We start from the raw sequence: 18,073 nt of genomic DNA on the forward strand, positions 1-18,073 counted from the left end.
TGGGCGTGTGGGTTTCTGTGTGTGTCTGAATCTGTCTGTGTGTGTTTGAATCTGTCTGTTTGTGTCTGTGCTCTGGAACCACCCCCGCAGAGGAGCCAGGATGCTTCCTCGGGTGGAGGGTGCCCTGCTTTCCCATTTCCTCTCCTCCTCTCTACTCCCTCCCAGGAGCCACTCCCATGGGCTCCTCTCCAGTGCTGGGCCTGGAAACACCAGGAGCACAGGATGGGGTAGACCCCCAGAACACGGAGCTAGAGCAGGTGGTGGAGTACATCTGGTCGCACTTCCTTTTCGGACACTTGGTGAAACCGAGGCCCTCAGAGCAGGGACATTCTAGAGCCTACACCCTTCTAGAACTGCCAAGGCAGGACACTGCGCCCCAGGAAGGGGCTTAGGTCTGAAATAGTGAAGAGGAGCTTGACTAGATGAGGACCAGGCAGGGCAGACCTGGGCCAGCGGGATGTGCCCATGTGCCAGAGCTGAAGAGGACCAGGAGCTAGTGGTCCAGCAGGCACCGGGTGGCTGGCATGGGTCAGAGCACCCATCACTGACCCGTGAGAACCCGACTGCCCCTGCCAGCTCTGGCACTGCCCCCTCCCAGCCGCCCTGCCCTGGCACCCCAGGGGGCACCCCGCCCCATCGTGGCCTGGTCCGGCCCCTCCCGCCCTTTGCTCCAGTTCCCGGGCTTGGCACCTATAGTGGGGGTGCTGCCCGCCTGCCAGGCTCCGGGGCCGGGCCCACGGGAGGGTGGGGCAGCTGGGAAGCTGGCACGCTGCCCCGGGGGAGCCTCTCTCGGCAGGCGCCCGGGTGCCGCGGGGGGGAGGGGGGAACAAAGGGCTCATTCTCCCCGTGCGCAGCCGGTGGCATCGCCGGGGCGTTGGCGGAAGCCCCCGGGGCCCGGGAGGGGGCAGGCCCAGGCGGGGCCGCCAAATCACGGGCTCCTGTTTCCCGCAGGGTGCTGGAGGAGGAAACCGGCGGAGCAGCTTCCCCACTCTCAGTTGCGCGTCTGGCGATGGCGATCGGAGGTCCTGCTGCGCTCTCCGCCGGGCTCTCCCTCCATTAGCCGCGCTGCGCCGTGCTGCGCCCTCGCTGGTGCCTCTCTCCCGGGTAGCGGGATCGGCCCCCCTTCCAGGCACGACCCCCTCCCCCGGCCCCTCGGCCTTTCCCCCCAACTCGGCCATCTCCGACCCGGGGCGCGCGTTCCCCCCGGCCCGGCTCCCCCTCTCCCTCCGGGGACACCCGCTTCCTAGCCTCGGCCCGGCCCTCCCCGCGGCGCAGCACGGAGTCTCGGCGTCCCATGGCGCAACCCACGGCCTTGGCCCAGAAGCTGGTGCGGCCGATCCGCGCCGTGTGCCGCATCCTGCAGATCCCGGAGTCCGACCCCTCCAACCTGCGATCCTAGAGCGCCCCCGCCGCCTCGGGGGAAAGAGAGCGCGAGCGCGCTGAGCAGGAGAGCGGGAGAACGAGTCCTCGCCCGCCGGCCGGGAGGCCCCGGAGCCGGCTCATGGGGAGAGGGCGCCCGGCGTCGGCCACCACGACCGCCGCCGCCCGCGCCGCGCCCGGCCCGTGAAGCCCAGGTAAGTGCCGAGAGGGGCGCCAGGCGTGCGTATGCTGGGGACACCCGCGGCGGGGCATTTCTGAGCCAAGCCCGCGCCGCATGCAGGGAGCGAGTTCCCCTTGCTCCTCAGGGCAGGGCCACAGCTCTGAAAGTTAGGATGCCCGACGGGGCCGGACCGCGTCGGAGCTGCGGCCCCGAAAACCCCGAGCGCTCTCCGTCACAGCTCCCCGGGCCGCCTCGCCTCCTTCCTGGGGCTCCCCTCAGTGGGCCGAGGTGGCCGCGCCGGGAGTGCGCTGCGGCTCTGGTGCCACCTGTCATCCTGGTCCTCTGCACGCACGTTCAATTTTCCCTCCTTTGCCTCCCTCTGGGGCCCAGCCCGCTTTCCCCGCCTCCTTCGCTCCGCACCAGCCGGGCGTACAGTTACCGACGTCCACCGGCGGCCCCGGCACTGTGGCATCTTGACCCATCCCGGCTGAGGCCTCTTAACCCTGCTCTCCTGTGGTGGCTCACTCCTTCCCTTGGGGGCAGCGGTGGAGATCCCGGCCCTCAGCAGTTGTCCTTCGTTCTGCCTCAGAAGCCAAGGAACCGAAGAGCTCAGGGAAGAGGCAGACTCCTGGCTGCCCAGGAGTAGGGAGCGATTCCTGCCGGCAGCCCTGCCTTGCCGCCCTTCCCAATGACTCCAGCTTGCTCTCCGTTCGCTTTCCACCCAAACAAGCCTGGCTGGGGCTGAGGGGTCGGGGGTGGGCCGGCAGTCTCCCCTAGAGCCACAGGACTGACTGCAGTGTGGGAACAGGCCTCTGAAACTGCCCATTTCCCAGCCCTATTTTACACAAGGACACACCGAGGCCCAAAGGAGTGACATGCCTTGCCCAAGGTCACACAGCAGGTGACTGGATCAGGGCCAGGATCCAGACGTCTTGTCTCCCAGTGCAGTGCCTTCCATGGAGCTCATCGTTTGGGTTCTTGCCCCCTGTGCTTCCCCGCGGCTCATGACCAGTTCCAGGCTCAGTAAGGCCAGGATATGTCATCTTAGAAATGGCAGAATCTGCTGAGGGGCTCTGGCCCAGGTGGGCTGTCAAATCCCAGGTGGGCTGTCAAGTCCCAGGCATTCTGGGGAAGGGGTGACCGACCCACACTGGAGCATCCCACCCATGCGGGTCCTTGGAGTCACATGTAGGCAGGCAGCATGGAGCCCAGTTGTAGGTTGGCACTTGCCTTACTGGTTTGAGGCGCCTTTGTGCTGCCAGGGCGGTGCCCACTCTGTGCCGGGTGGTAGGGTGCTTCGGGCATGTGCCTAAGAAGCCCATGCTCTGGTGGTTATGCTCCAGGGACCCACTCTGGGAGAGCCCCATGAGGGCAGGAGAGTGATGGAGAGTACGCCCAGCTTCCTGAAGGACGCCCCAGCCTGGGAGAAGACAGTCCCTGAGAACGGCATCGTGGGACAGGAGCCGGATACCCCGCCGCGAGATGGCCTGCACCCTGCGGCAATGTGCCTGGGAGAGCCCGCTCCCTTCTGGAGGGGTGTCCTGAGCACCCCAGGCTCCTGGCTTCCCACTGGCTTCCCCCAGAGCCCCAAGGACATGCTCCCACTGGTGGAGGGTGAAGTCCCCCGGAATGGGGAGAGAAAGGCTGGCTGGCTGGGCAGCAGGGAGGGGCTGCGCTGGAAGGAAGCGATGCTTACCCATCCACTGGCATTCTGCGGGTCTGCGTGCCCACCTCGCTATGACCCCCTGATTCCTGAGCATGGCGGTAGCCATCCCAAGAGTGACCCTGTGGCCTTCCGGCCCTTGCACTGCCCCTTCCTTCTAGAGACCAAGATCCTGGAGCGAGCTCCCTTCTGGGTGCCCACCTGCTTGCCACCCTACCTAGTGTCTAGCCTGCCCCCAGAGCATCCACGTGACTGGCCTCTGGACCCACACCCCTGGGTGTACTCCGGGGGCCAGCCCAAAGTGCCCTCTACCTTCAGCTTAGGCAGCAAGGTGAGTGTTGGAGCAGAGAGGGTACCTAGGGCTCAGGCTGGCTCATTGGTCCCCGAGCGACACTGCCAGGACCAAAGCACTCTGCTCTTCCATTTTGATGGAAAGATAAGGCGGTACCTGGGCAAAGGAGGAGCCTGTCAGCTCACAGTCAACCCCAAGCAATTCCTCTTCTGAGCAAACCCATCTCATCAGGCCTCCCCTGCCTGTAGGCCCTTTCAGGAATTGACTCACCCATTGTCCACCCAGAACAAGGCCCTGGGAACAGGGGCCTCAGAATGTGTGGTCTGGTCCTGGGGGAGGGGCCGACAAAGCCTTCTATCCAGGAGTGATGTGTGCAGGGGGCCCCAGGCCTGTACGTTCCCCACAAGTGTCCCTGGCGCCCAGGCATGAGATGTAGAATATTTTCAGTGCAGCATGGTACAGAGCATCGCACAGTCTGAATAGATTCTGCAGGCTCTTTGGCTGTGCCAGGTATCAACCCTTTAGCTGCTGGATGGTGGAGAGGTCTGAGAAACCCTGGGGAGAGATCGGGGGGTAGCCAGGGCTATGAGGGAGGCAGTTAGGGGACCAGTATGTGAGTTCTTCAGTATTTTCACAACCCTTAAGGCCACAAAGTTTCATACCTGCTGGTTGTCAGTTCAGCTCATCCTTTTAAGCTCTGAGAACCAAAGTCATCACTGGCTTAATCCCTTCTCCTCTCTTTAGGGCTTTCACCACAAGGATCCAAGCGTTCTCAGGCTGGCAAAAGAGCCACTGGCAACTGTGGAACCTGGGGTTTTGGGCTTAGCCCCTGGTGGGCATCTCCAAAGAACCGGGGAAGTGGAACACCCTTCAGTCCACCAGAGGGATGGAGAGACAGGAGTCAGCAGGCATCAGAATCTTTGTCCTCTTCTCCTGGGGCATCCAGACACTGTTCCCCGGACCCCCTGGCCCACTTGCTCCCCAGGCCTGGTTCATACTCTTGGCAATGTCTGGTCTGTACCAGGAGGTGGGAGCCTTGGGTACCAGCTGGGGCCGTCAGCCACATCAAAGTGCCCCTCTCCTGGGCCTCCTGCCACCCAGGTGGGCTGTTGCTCATCTCACCCACCCACTAGAGATGGAAGTCTTGGCCCTTGTGGGAAGTGCCAGGAGGGCCTGGAGGGGGACCCCAGTGGGCCCAGTGAATCCAGCGAGGAAGCAAACAAGGCCCCTGGTCCCAGGGCCTGCCCACCCAGCCATCACACCAAGCTGAAGAGGACATGGCTCACACGACACTCTGAGCAGTTTGGGTGCCCAGATAGCTTCCCTGGGGAGGAGGAGAGCCCAGCCGCTCAGCTGCGGGCCCTCAAGAGAGCAGGCAGCCCGGAGGTCCAGGGAGCAGTGGGCAGCCCAGCTGCCAAGCGCGCATCCGGCCCTTTCCCAGGGCGGGGGGCCAGAGGTTGGCAGGACGTGCTGGACTCATCATTTGGGAACAAGGAGGAGACAGAACAGCATGATGACCACAGAGGTAAGGGGGCAGGGGAGGGGCCGCAGGGGGCCCTACTTGGGAGGGCACTGGCCAGGGCGGGGGCTCTGCGGGGAGGTGAGGTCAGTAGGCACTTTATGAGTAGATCACACCCAGCTGTCTGATTTCCCACTTGGATGGGATAGCTCTCTGGGAGTTCCTTAGCATCTACAGGCCAGAGCCTTCCAGCAAGTGGCTTCTATTGTCATCTGCCTCCTCCCAAGCCATGGTGTGTTGGTGGCAGTGTAATGACAGTGTTCAGAGCATGGACTCTGGAGTCAGAGTGCCTGAGTCCTGACTTTGCTGACTGGGTCTGTGTGACCCTGGGGCTAGTTACTTCACCTTTCTGGGCCTCGGTTTCTTCATCTATAAAATGGGGATAAGGACAGCCCTACCTCATACTGCTCAAGACATACCTCAAGACTGCCGCAAAGATTAGTGCTATCATTTGCGTAAAGTGCACCCAGTAAGCACTCAATGAACAGTCATCTTTGTGATTATTCGTGCCACGAATCTCTCGTCGGGGAGATTGCCTCTCCTGAAGGTCCCCTTGTCCTGTCTCAGGAGCAAACAACTACTCTCTAAGCAAGTCGGACCATGGAAACTCAGTTTGGACTCTGCTAGGACTTTGGGCACATCCTGGACCCCTCTGTCACACTGTGCCCCTCATGGAGAGTTCTGGCACTGCCAGCCCCAGCCTCAGTGATTCGGGATCACCTCGGTTTCTTGGCCTCCTGGACTGCCCAGCCTGGATCAGGACTCTCGCTGGCCTTGCCCAAGCACCCTGCACCTGGCATGGGTCTGTCCACGCTCTCCCGGGCCTCTGCCTGGGGCTGGGAAGCTGTTGGCCCCTCTGCCTTCTTGGGTTACAGCACCTGTGGCCTGTGTTGAAACTCTCCAGCCTTCTCACCTTCCGGCGCCCTCCGTCCACGTCAGGATTGCCTCTTCACACTGCCAGGCAGCCAGCAGTATCACTGATCCTGAGGCAGCGCTATCCAAAGTCTGCACCAACTGGATCCTGCGTCCTAGCTGCCCCAACCTTAGGCCCAGCACGGCAGAGCCCTCCTCTCGGCCCATCAGCCCACATCAGGGAATTCACAGCCTCTTCACTCAGCCTTTTGATGAAGTTTCTGGCTGCCTGTTAGCTAGTTCCGAATCAGGCCTCATAGGCCTGGGCCTAGAGGGCGGGCTGGCTCTGCGTGGAGACGGGCTGGGTGCTAAGGCAGGGCCTGGGGTTCGCAGAAGCCCCCTGACCAGCTGCATTGTCCCCTCAGGACCGGGAGACGGCAGGGCCAGCCTCCAGGACCCAGGGCTTCCCGATACACCTTGCGCGGCTCCCCCAGTGGGCATCACTCAGTGTCAAAGCTGTGCCCAGGCAGCTGGCGAGGCGGGAGGGCTGGCCTGTCACTCCCAGCCAGTACCCAGGTGAGCCTGTTGCCCTGGAGGCCCCCAGCATCCTCCCACTGGGGCTCCCACCTCACCTTCCTCTGCCCTGCCTCCAGGTTGCCTCTGGGAGGGGAGCAGCAGCAGGAGGAAAACTCGGCAGCCAGCTCTGAGGAGGGAAGAGGGTCTGGCCCGGAGGCCGGGCTCAGCGTGGGCCTCGCCAAGCACCTGCTAAGTGCTTTGGGAGAGCGACTGTGCCGCCTGCTGCGGAGGGAGCGGGAGGCCCTGGCCTGGGCCCAGCGGGAAGGTGAGCAGGCCCCACAGGGTATTCAGGATCCCAGGAGGGCCAGGTCCTGTGGTCAGTGCTTTCACAGGGAGCGTGGGGCCTCCCTCCCACAGCACTGCTGGTCCTGCTGCCACCGCCACCTCGGGAGAGCTCCTGCCCTGCTTCGCCCTTTTTCCCAGCTCAGGCTCTGAGTCAACTTGTATTCTGGTTTCTGGCCTGGGCGGGTGATGTTGGGAAGGTGTAAAACCTGGTCTGGCTCGACTCTCTAAGAGCTTTGGGCTTGTTGGGGAAACAAGACTGAGTGCCAAGTGTCTGCAAGATCACCCAGAGGCGAGGGAGCTCCCTGCGGCTTTGCGCGGGAAGGAAGGCTTCCGGGCGGCAGGCTCATGGGCCCTGGGCCCTAGGAGGCTGGTAGGCTTGGGGCTGAGGTTGGAGACTGACAGGGCGAGGGGCGTTCAGATAGTCCCTTAGGCTCTAGGCTGCCCCTCCTGCGCCTCTTCCACGGGATGTTAGAAAACACGCACCTGTGATGCTGTCACTCCCTGAGTGGAGCCCATTGGTGGCTCCCTCTTGCCCCAGGAAGCCCATTCCCCTCCTCTTTCACAGCCAACCCCTGTCCACCCCACCCCTTCCCTCCACCCGGATTCCTGGCACACCGCATCACCTCTGCCCAGGCCTCTCTGCTCACCTGAGCTTGTCCGCCCCCTCAGGCCTTGGCATCCTCTGTTCCTTCTGTCTGGAATGCCCTTCCCCTCCCTTCCTACCTGGTGAATGAACACTTAGTCACCGCTCGGGGCGCATTTGGCCAGCTGTCCCCACCCGTCCCACTTTTGTACTCTGGCACCCACCCCGTGATGCCATGATCATTGCTGTGTTTATGAGTTCATCTCCCCCCTTGCGATGTGAGTGCTGGGAGGGTAAGCGCCGGGTCCTGACCAGTTCCGAATCCCCGGCCCGGAGCCCGGGATGGGACAAGGTGTTTGTCGAATGAGTAAGTGAACGTGTGCTCACTGGCCTCCTCCCTCCTGCCAACAAGGGCTTAGTCTGAGGCTGGGTGAGGGAGAGAGCAGCCTCCTACTAAGGTTTCCTCTTCTGAGACGCAGAGTCCTCCGAGGACACAGCGCCCGCGAGGGAGGGAGGTGGATGATGGGCTGTGTTGGGACTGGTGTGGCCTGGGAAGCCCTGAGGCAGGCACTGGGGAGGTGAGGCCTGCACTGCCCTGGGAGGGTTGGCGGGGTGTCTGTAAGGGGCCTGTCTCCCTTCTGGGGCAGCCTCTTGGTGGAAACTGCTCCTGTATGTCCATCCCTTCCTGGAGGCCTCCCCTATGAGGTCCTCAAAGTGGCCGGTGGCTTGAGGCCCCTCTGACCCGGTTCTCTCTCGTGGTCAGCAGGCCAGGAGCCAGCGGGGGCAGAGGACAACCCGGGCATTCCACGCTGCTGCAGCCGCTGCCACCACGAACTCTTCAACACCCACTGGCGGTGCCCCCGCTGCAGCCGCAGGCTGTGTGTGGCCTGCAGCCGCATGGCGAGTGCTGGGAGGGCCAGGGAGAGAGCAGGTAGGAAAGGAACTGGGGGCCTCGGAAGGGCTGCTCCAAGGATTGTGGCCAATTCTTGGCAGCCTCTCCCCAAGGAATCCTCCCTCCCCACCCTCGGCCTCAGCCACCACTGCTCAGTGCCCCTTTGAGCAGGCCTTTCCCTCTTCCCGGATCAGAGGGCTGTGCCCACATCCTTGCTCACCCTTAAAAGAAGTCGAGTGCCTAGTCTCTGCCCCTCACTTTGCTCAGCTGGCACCTTTTTAAACCTTACAACATGGTAAGGTGGGTATTATTGCCTTCATCCTCCAGATGAGAAAAACTCAGAGAGGTTAAGTGACTTGTCCAAGGTCACACAGCTAGTAAGTATTGGGTCCAGGATTTAAGCTCAGGTCTTCGGATTCCAAGTCCTGCACTTTTCACAGTTCTCAGCTTTCTCTCCCTTGGCTCAACTCAGCCACCTCCACACTTGAAATTTCCCGGTAGACACGGCCAAAAAAAGCTCCAGGGTCAGAAACCTTTGGGAACACCGTATTCTACAAGTTTATCTTGCAGCCTTGCAATGCACATTAAAGCCTCTGTGTTCTACAAGCAAAAGATCTTATGTCACTACTGAACCCAAGTTTCCCAGAAAGCCCATGTTTTATAGATTGTCAAGGCCCCGGACTTGGATATCATGCCCTTGCCCTTCTTCCCTGACCTTAACCTGGGGTCACCTTGATTTCCTGACCCACAGCTTCCCCCTTCCTACCCTACAGGCTGTCAGGAACAGTCCACGGAGAAGTGTGCCCAGGAGGCTGGGCACAGTGCCTGTTCCCTGATGCTTACCCAGTTTGTCTCCAGCCAGGGTGAGCTCTCACAGAGGGGTGGGGCGTACAGAGGGCGGGCCCTGGGGGAGACCAGCTTCCTGTTTGGATGTCCCTCCACTGCCAGATCCCATGCTCTCCCAGTTGGTGAGGCCAAGCAGCACAGGGGTGGCCTCCTGCCTGCACTCACCAGCAAATTCTACCTCCCCTCTCCCCTTCACAGCTTTGGCAGAATTAAGCACTGCAGTGCACCAGGTCTGGGTCAAGTTTAACATCCGGGGGCACTGCCCCTGCCAAGCTGATGCCCGGGTGTGGACCCCTGGGGATGGGGGCCAGCAGGTAAGAAGCAGGGCCAGGCAGTGTGTCTGCAAATTACTGACCTTAGTAGGATTTGATCCTTTTTTTTTTCTTTGATGGGAATGAAGAGAGACATAGGATGCTGGGTGAAATCAGGCTACTTCTCCTCTTCCCTTGGGGATGAGGATACAGGGCGTGAGCTCTAGCATCTGCTCCACCTCCCTGCCCAGCAGAAGTCATCACTCTCTGCCCGCCACCCTTTGTCCCCTCCCAGCTCAGCACTTCCACATCTGGCTCGAGCTGCTGGCTGGCGAGTCTGCCTCTCCCTCCCCAGCCACTGGCTCCTGCAGGCGGAGCATTGACCCACCTTCCCAGTATTCCCTGCACCTAACACAGAGCTAGTGCTCAGTGTACATTTAGAAAGTGTCTACAAACTTCGTATTTTTATTGTAGAAGTCATTCATTCAAGAAATAGTTTATCAAGAAGGAGGGTACAGCTCAAAATGCTAGAGTGCATGCTTAGCATGCACAAGGTCCTGGGTTCAATCCCCAGTACCTCCTCTAAAAAATAAATAACTAAATGTAATTAACCTCCCTCACCCCCCCCCCCCAAGAAATAGTGTATCAAATGACTTTTATGTGCCAGACACCGTGTGCATTCCCATTGCGGAAAATTTGGAAAATACAGACAAGATTAAGGAAGAAAACAGCAACAGCTTAAAATGCCATGGTTATCGTTTTGATGTTCTTCTTCCCAGTCATTTGCTTGTATATTTATTCCAGTCTCTTTTAAGTATACTTTAGATCTCACTGTATGTGTACGTCCATGGGCAACTTTTTTCCACCTAATGTTATATTGTGTGACATTTTGCTCCTTGTAAACACGATCTTAGGACTTAGAAGGGTCCACTGTTAATACCCGTGGGCTGAAGTTGATTGAGTTGCGTTTGCCATGTTTAAATCTCTGGTTTGTCTGGTGGGTGGCGGATGGGTCTAACAGAAGGAGCCGACGGTGGAAACTCCCCCAACTCCTCAGCCTTCCTGCAACGGAGATACCAACAGGACCAAGGACATCAAAGAGGGTGAGCAGCCCCTGCCCCTCGCTGAGGCCGCGCGCAGGGGAGGCTGGGCCAGTTGGAGCCCCCTGAGAGAGACTGGAATTGCTTTAGCCACACCCCGCCTGCCCCACAATCACGGTCACTCTTCTCAAGTCATTCTAGAGAAAATAAATCTAAATAAAATCTAGGGCAAGCCTCCTAACCCCTCACCAGCCAGACCTCTGTTCTGAGCTCCTCCTATGGAGAGGTCCTGGAGATGCTGGCAGGAAGGCTGGTGGGAGGTGAGCGTACCCCAAGCAGAGCTGAGATGGGCAATGCCAGTGGGACAGAGCCAACTCAGCCAGGAGATGAGGGAAGAGCAGGTGGGCAATGGAGCCTCGAGAGAAAGGTGAAGCCCCTCACTAATCACTTTTCTCCCTGACAGAGACTCCAGACTCCACGGAGACCCCAGCAGAGGACCGTGCTGGCCGAGGGCCCCTGCCTTGTCCCTCTCTCTGTGAACTGCTGGCCTCCACTGCTGTCAAACTCTGCCTGGGGCATGAACGGATACACATGGCCTTCGCCCCTGTCACTCCGGCCCTGCCCAGCGTGAGCGAGGGCACGAAGGGAGGGCTGGGGGCCTGGGACTGAGGCTGGGCTGGCCTGCCCTGCAGGGTCCAGCATGTCCTGAGCACTCCTGCCCCTCCATCTCTCCCTCCCCGCAGGACGACCGCATCACCAACATCCTGGACAGTATCATCGCACAAGTCGTGGAGCGGAAGATCCAGGAGAAAGCCCTGGGGCCCGGGCTGCGGGCCGGGCCAGGCCTGCGCAAGGGCCTGGGCCTGCCCCTCTCACCGGTGCGGCCCCGGCTGCCTCCCCCTGGAGCTTTGCTCTGGCTGCAGGAGCCCAGGCCTCGGCGGGGCTTCCATCTCTTTCAGGAACACTGGAGGCAGGGCCAGGTGAGGCTCCTTGCCTCGGTGCTCCCAGCTCTCACGCCGTCGCCTACCCTCAGGGCCTTGATCCCCAGACCCAGGCAGACGGGGTCCCTCACTCAGAGGGAGCAACAGGGCTGACTCCACGCTGTTCTGGTTCCCCTACAACACGCCCCAGCCTGGCCATATTGGGCGCCCCATCCATTCTCCCCCATCCCCCTTTTGCCCCCACTACAGCCCGTGTTGGTGTCAGGGATTCAGAGGACACTGCAAGGCCACCTGTGGGGGACGGAAGCTCTCGGGGCCCTTGGAGGCCAGGTGCAGGCACTGACTCCCCTCGGGCCTCCGCAGCCCGCAGGTCTGGGCAGCACGACATTCTGGGAGGGATTCTCCCGGCCTGAGGGTGAGTGTCCCTAACGTGGGGTAGAGGGAGCTGGGAGCCCGAGCTGAGGGGCAGCAGAGTCCCAGAGCGGCCCTGGGGGCGGCGTCCAGTACAGAAACCGGACTCTGCTGCTGCCAGAGAAGCAGGGGCGTCTGGGCCAAGGAGGTTCCTCCCTGGGCCAGTGGCCTTTCTGTCTCCTCCCCTAGTTCGTCCAAAGTCAGATGAGGGCTCCGTCCTCCTGCTGCACAGAGCTCTGGGGGACGAGGACACAAGCAGGTGTGTGGTACCGAGAACTGGCCGGGCCTCTCTTCCTCGCCTCCTTTGCTCCGTGATCCTCAGTGCTCCATGCTTGCCTCAGGGAGTTACCTTAGTTGTGGGGGGCTTTGATGGGGCCTCTGGTGCCTGGGTCGAGCCTGCTGGGCATGACCCCTCCCACACACACAGGGTGGAGAACCTGGCCGCCAGCCTGCCCCTCCCAGAGTACTGTGCCCACCATGGGAAACTCAACCTGGCTTCCTACCTCCCACCGGGCCCTGTCCTGCGTCCACTGGAGCCCCAGCTGTGGGCAGCCTATGGTGAGTGTCCACTCTGTTCCTGCCCAGTCCCTACCCTCTTCCTGTCATCTCCGTGTTCACGTGCATACGTGCCAAGGTCCGGGGGCCTGTTCCCAGCTGTCCTTTCTCTACCTCCATTCAGGTGTGAGCCCACACCGTGGGCACCTGGGGACCAAAAACCTCTGTGTGGAGGTGACTGACCTGGTCAGCGTCCTGGTATGTGCTGAAGCCCCACTGCCTGCCTGGCACCGGGCACAGAAAGGTGCGTCCTCGGCCGGAAGCAGGGGTGGGCACAAGCTGTGAAGGTGAGGTGCTGTCTCTGCAGGCCTTGGGCCCTCCTGAGCTGTCTTTCTCCCCCAGACTTCCTCTCAGGCCTGGATGGGGAGGGGCTCTGGTCTCCGGGCAGCCAGGTCAGCACCGTGTGGCATGTGTTCCGGGCACAGGACGCCCAGCGTATCCGCCGCTTTCTCCAGATGGTGAGGAGGGAGCTGGGAGCCCGCCCCTTCCCCTCCCAGCCCCAGAAGCTCTCCCTTTGTGTGTGCCCCGTGTGCTCGCCCCCCTGCCTCAGGTGAGCTGGACTCAACAGGTGCAGAGAAGGCAGAGTGGGCCCTTATGAGTGGCGTGTGGTAGGGTGAACAGGAAGGGTAGGGGCTGAAGTAGGACCCAATGATGAAATGAAGCAGGAGATGCTGCAGGCTGGGCTCTGTGCCAAGGGCCCTAGGTACACTATCTCTGTTAACTGTCACAACCAACCTATGTGGTAGGTACTGCTGCTTTCCCATTTCACAGATGAGAAAACTGAGGCTGAATGGTAAAGCTAGTCCCTGAGCTTGTGGCTGTTCCCAGCCTGGGTCATTACACTCCATGGGCTCTGGGTCTGCGTTGGCAGGCCAATGGGAAACCTGCCTGAAAATCCATCCTGTTGCTCTCCTCCTCTGCATCTTATGAGGAGGTGTCCTTTGAGATGCTAGCAAGTAAGCGCTGAGGGGGCAGTGTGTTAGGTGGAGGGAAGAAGGGACCAGGAGAGGGGGCAGGGGAGGAGAAGAGGAGGGGGTGAGCAAGAGGCTCTGGCCAGCGGAGGGTGTGTCCCAGCGGTTCCAGAGTCCAGATGAGCTCTGACTGTGCTGGAGAAAAGATGCCACGAAGTGTCGCTACGCTCAGCCACACGCACGCACGCACACACACACACAAACGTGCAGGTGTCCAAGTGGCTGTCCACCACCACCCTCCTGCCCCAAGGCGTGCACATCTGCAGACACACCGACGGATCACACAGCGCTGCAGACACACACACAGGTGCTGGAGCGCGCAGAGGGGAGCAGACCGAAGCACACCTTCATACACAGGGGGCCTTGTCTGGTCTGGGTGTGGCCAGCTGTGGGCCGTCCCGTACGGCCAAACCCAGTGATTCACAGGGAGGGTCTGAGGGGCACATTCTCACTGGGTGGCCTGGGAAACACTGCTTCAGTTCCAGAATGTTCTTCCTCAGCACCTGCCTGGAGTTACCCTACCTGACTCACCAGCCTCCCCTCTCCCTGCGGTCCAGTCCTGGAGGCCTGAGCTCTAAGCCCAAGGGTAATTGCTGAGGTCCTAGCTGAAGAGGTGGATGTAGCCGGTGGCCAGCTGGAGGGTGATGCTGGCGTTCACCTCTACAGGTGTTCCCTGGGCCCTGGCCTCCATGAGTCCCCATCTGCCCAGGGAGCTCCCCACTCTGGTTGCTCTGGGGAAGTCCCCCCAAAGCTTGCCTGCTCCAGAGGACAGGCAAGTTCATCCAGCCACAGGGAGTCAGAAATTCCATGTGGCTTTACCTTTCCGGACTGAGGATCTTAGAAGACTGACAAATGCTTCGGATCCTCTCCCCAGGGACATACAGCTGCCTACTTATAATTTAGCACACAGTTCGGGATGTTCACAGGACTCCACAAGTTAAGAGCTCCTGGTGTCGACGCTTTATGAGTTGGGATTATGCAGGATGACTTTCTGGGCTTTGGAGAAAGGGGTACCTCTGAACGAGGGAGCAGAGGGCCCAGGGCCAGGGACAGAGAGGCATCTAGCCCAGGAAAAGCGGGGATTTAGACCCCTAGCTTCAGCCTTAATCCTTGCCTCTAAGCTCCTTCCAGCCAAATAGTTCTGCCAACTTGAGTGGCCCCAGCCCCTCACAACCCTGCCCCTTTCTCTCCAACCCCCATGTCCTCCCCGACCTGCCCTCCAAGGCTTGACTGCTCCAGGTTTTTCCTGTGCCTCTAGCCTCTGGGGAGTCCATGCGCCATCCTGCAGCCCTACCTGCGGCTTTCCCCTTACTCATTCCTCCTTCTTTTCTCTCAGGTGTGCCCTGCTGGGGCAGGAAACCTGGAGCCTGGCACCCCAGGCAGCTGCTACCTGGACGCAGGGCTGCGGCGGCGCCTGCGCGAGGAGTGGGGTGTGAGCTGCTGGACCCTGCTGCAGGCCCCTGGAGAGGCCGTGTTGGTGCCCGCGGGGGCTCCCCACCAGGTGCTTCCCCAGCTCGCAGGCGGGCGAGGCCTTCGCAGAGAGCTCATGATATCAGAAGCATTCCCCAGCCTTTTACACACTCGTCCCTCTCAACTGCCTCCAGAGCCAGGCAGGGCAGGAAGTCACGCCTCCATTTAGGGAAAAGGAGAAGCTGAGTGGTCTTGAAATCATCAAGCCAACTGCCCTTTGTGTCCTCACTGGCGACTCTGCTGTCTCTGGCATCCCCTAGGCCTGGGTTTGGCCACACCCCTTGGGTTGTCTGGTGCTGGATCCAGGGCCTCTGCTCTCAGGCCTGAATGGGGGTCATTCTGGAAAGCAGACCTCAGGGATGAGACAGAGGGGCAGGGTATGTACGTCATCCCGAGTCTGCACTGACTCTCCTGCCCCCTCCCCCCTTCCCGGAGCAGGTGCAGGGCCTGGTAAGCACAGTGAGCGTCACTCAGCACTTCCTGTCCCCGGAGACCTCTGCCCTCTCTGCTCAGCTCTGCCACCAGGGACCCAGCCTATCCCCTGACCACCGCCTGCTTTACGCCCAGGTGAGTGTGACACTGGCCAGGAGCCTGAGTGTGCTGCTCAAGGTCCCCTACTGCACAACTGGGCCCAGGAAGGTATTCTTGGCTGGGGGGAGCCCCAGGATGTGACTATAAACTCCTTGTCTTCTCTTTTTCTTCTAGATGGACTGGGCTGTGTTCCAAGCAGTGAAGGTGGCTGTGGGAACACTGCAGGAAGCAAAATAGAGGGAGCCCAGGTGTCTGGGTTAGGGGTGAGGGACAGGCGGACCAGTGCTCAGCTTCAGCAGAGACTGGCACTGGGGGACTTGGGGACTTTGGGTCAATTCCGCAAGCACCACTCTGGGCACAAGCAGGGCACCCCGTTCCCTGCCCCTGATCTGGGCCCTAACAAAAACAACCACAGTGCCACCAAATCTCACACCTGCCCTTTGCAGGCCGGCACCTGCTCCACTCCTGCGCCCCTCTCCATGGTACCAGCCCCACACTGGGGGTGACTGTCTCCCTCCAACCCCTGCCCCCACCCCGACCCAGGGGACAAACAGCCCTTCCTTGGGGACCTCGGGAATCATTCTGGCTTAAGTAACACCTGCTGCTGCTGCCTCTTCTGCTCTCTCACCTGTGCCCAAACTCTGCTTACACCACCCACATCCTCTCGAGCTCCTGGGGGGGGCCTTTGCACTGCAGGCATGCTGGACAAGGGGCTACCAACATCCTGCCCTCTGGCCAGAAAGCTGTGAAGTGTGGGGAGGGGGTGGCATCAGGACACTGCACAGGCTTGGCTGGAGGAGATGGTACAGGCGAGTCCCTGTCCCTGCTCCCTCTCTTGCCTCCCTCCTTTCTCAATTTCCATTAAAGGCTGTTGTTTTGTGAATGCTGCCAGTGTGGTTGGCCCTGCTCCTGCAGGCCACATGGACTGGGGAGGGAGGGGACACGTGGAAATGGAGCAGGGTGGGAAGGGGCTGAGGCTGTTGTAACAGGGACTTCAAATACTCCTGCCTGCTCTTCTTGGTAGAGGAGGGTGTGGGGGGGTGTTCCCTCCATCCCACTGAGGGGCAGATGGAGCCTTCCCCAGGGGGCTGCCCCTGAGGATGGTCCTGACAGCAACAGTGGGCCAGGCAGAGGCCTGGACCATAGCATCAAGGTGGCTTCCCTGTGTGGCACCACAGATCTGGGTGCCCCAACTCTCTCTGCAAACACCTGGCTTCCCCAGCTCTCCTGTGTGACCTGACCTGGAGCTCCGGCATCTGGCCCAGAAGCGCCCCTGCCCAGCCTTCTGCCCTCAGTGTCCTGTGGCCGGCCCCAAGCCGCCGGCCTGGGACTGACCTGCTGCCTGAGACAGCTGACAGCCCCGCCCCACCCCAGGGCCCTCTGGTGTGGCTCCACCCGCTCCCCTGCCCTTGTCCGTCTCAGCCCCAACATGCTCTGACTATTGTTAAACTTAATTGTTCCTGCGGTGGTTCGGGGAATTTTTTTTATGAAATAAAAATTTTTTATTAAAAACTTAATATACTTTCCGAACATTTAGAAAAAAGAAAAAAAAACCCTATAAACCCACCTCCAGTCCAACCACTATTAGTATTTTCATATATTTCCTTCTAGTATTTTCTCCAGGGAATCTGCTTTATACAGGGTTGAATTGGGGTGCTTCATACTGGGGTTCTTTTTTTACCACGGGATTCTGATCACTTCTGTGCTGCTATCTGACTTTTATTTTAAATGACTGCTTATATCCCCTTAAGCGGCTTTGCAGTGATTTACATAATCATCCCTCATTTTTTAAAAAATTAGGTTTTTCCATTGTTTGCAAAGGGAGATTATTTTAATTATTTCCCATGGGCTAGGGGACAAAAAGGAAAAATTAAGGAGCTGCTGCCCTTTAAGTGCCACTGGATTCTTTTAACTGATTTTATTTAACCCCATATCATGACTTAGGGGTAGGTATTATTTATTTCCATTTACAGAGAAGGAAACAGGCAGGCTAGGGATAAGTGAGTCACCCAAGGTCACCCAGCAATCTTTGTGGCAGAATTGGGACTTGAACCAATTTTCCTGACTCACTTACAAGACAGTCTTAGCGCTTAATGGACTTTACAGACGGGTTTGCTGTCCCCTCTGTCCTCCTCCTTCCCGTACAGACACTTCACAGCTGATCACATTCCAAGTGGCACAGAGCGACTCATCCTCACCTACACTTCACCTTGTATAGCCGTGTCCTGATGTCACCCCAGACCACAAATACAGGGTCCTTCCCGTGGGAAGGTGGGGTTGGACCAGGGACTGGGCTTCTTCCGACTCCAGTCTGCCCTGCTGCCTCCCCTTTCATGGCGGGTCCTAGCACCCTCGAGGGCATATTAGGTCTGGCTCCTAGCGAGCAGCAGGTGGACCAAATGTTCCAGGACTAGACCTGCAAATGCAGACAGTCCAGGTGGGGCTGATCCTGAGAGTCAGCTTGGGGCACGGGGTGGCACTCTTCCTCACGGAGGCTCAGACGGCTCACCTAGTCCAGCTCTGCCCCCTGGACCCCTGTTTCTCCCAGCTTCTCACTGTCCACCTTCTGTTCCAGCCCTGCTCACTGGCCGAGACAGCCCAGAGGCACAACCCTCAGGGCTGGCAGTGACCTCAGAGTGTGTCTATCTATCCAATGCCACTTTTTTTTTTCTTATCAAGTACATTTTTAAGACTTCTTATTTTATTAAGAAATGGTTTGAGGTCACAAAGATAGCACAGAATGTCCCCAGTTACCCTTCATCCAGCTTCCTCTCACGTGAACATCTTACACAACTTAAGAAATGGATATTGATATGCTATTAACTAAGCAACAGACTTGACTGGGGTTTCATCAG

The 18,073-nt window shown here is 59.6% G+C and overlaps 1 protein-coding gene across 8 annotated transcripts; it reads left to right on the plus strand.

The window, feature by feature from the left end:
* The first annotated feature begins 724 nt into the window (after window positions 1-724).
* HR (HR lysine demethylase and nuclear receptor corepressor) lies at window positions 725-16,101 on the plus strand. 8 transcript variants are annotated; one of them, XM_032471191.1, is made up of 19 exons: window positions 725-1,574; window positions 2,884-3,534; window positions 4,240-5,020; window positions 6,292-6,442; window positions 6,520-6,707; window positions 8,074-8,241; window positions 8,976-9,065; window positions 9,247-9,362; window positions 10,321-10,402; window positions 10,803-10,966; window positions 11,083-11,319; window positions 11,530-11,695; window positions 11,881-11,950; window positions 12,119-12,249; window positions 12,371-12,490; window positions 12,589-12,704; window positions 14,554-14,718; window positions 15,126-15,254; window positions 15,393-16,101. In XM_032471191.1, exons 2-19 carry the CDS (start codon window positions 2,923-2,925, stop codon window positions 15,453-15,455), a joined length of 3,549 nt encoding a protein of 1,182 aa, XP_032327082.1. In that variant the 5' UTR covers window positions 725-1,574; window positions 2,884-2,922; the 3' UTR covers window positions 15,456-16,101. The 8 variants fall into 8 exon arrangements, 7 of the variants coding, with proteins under 7 accessions (XP_032327082.1, XP_032327081.1, XP_032327083.1 ...); XM_032471190.1 differs by having other exon boundaries at window positions 920-1,574; window positions 11,857-11,950; XM_032471192.1 differs by having other exon boundaries at window positions 930-1,574; window positions 8,077-8,241.
* The last annotated feature ends 1,972 nt before the right edge of the window (window positions 16,102-18,073 follow it).

Source organism: Camelus ferus, chromosome 31, assembly GCF_009834535.1.
Source record: "Camelus ferus isolate YT-003-E chromosome 31, BCGSAC_Cfer_1.0, whole genome shotgun sequence".
NCBI classification, from domain to species: domain Eukaryota; kingdom Metazoa; phylum Chordata; class Mammalia; order Artiodactyla; family Camelidae; genus Camelus; species Camelus ferus.

Coding starts and splice junctions, on each gene's coding strand:
- HR (XM_032471187.1), top strand. CDS start 2,875: ATGCTCCAGGGACCCACTCTGGGAGAGCCCCATGAGGGCAGGAGAGTG. Junction 9,066..9,246: donor CCAGTTTGTCTCCAGCCAGG/GTGAGCTCTCAC, acceptor TCCCCTTCACAG/CTTTGGCAGAATTAAGCACT. Junction 11,696..11,856: donor GGGATTCTCCCGGCCTGAGG/GTGAGTGTCCCT, acceptor TCCCTGGGCCAG/TGGCCTTTCTGTCTCCTCCC.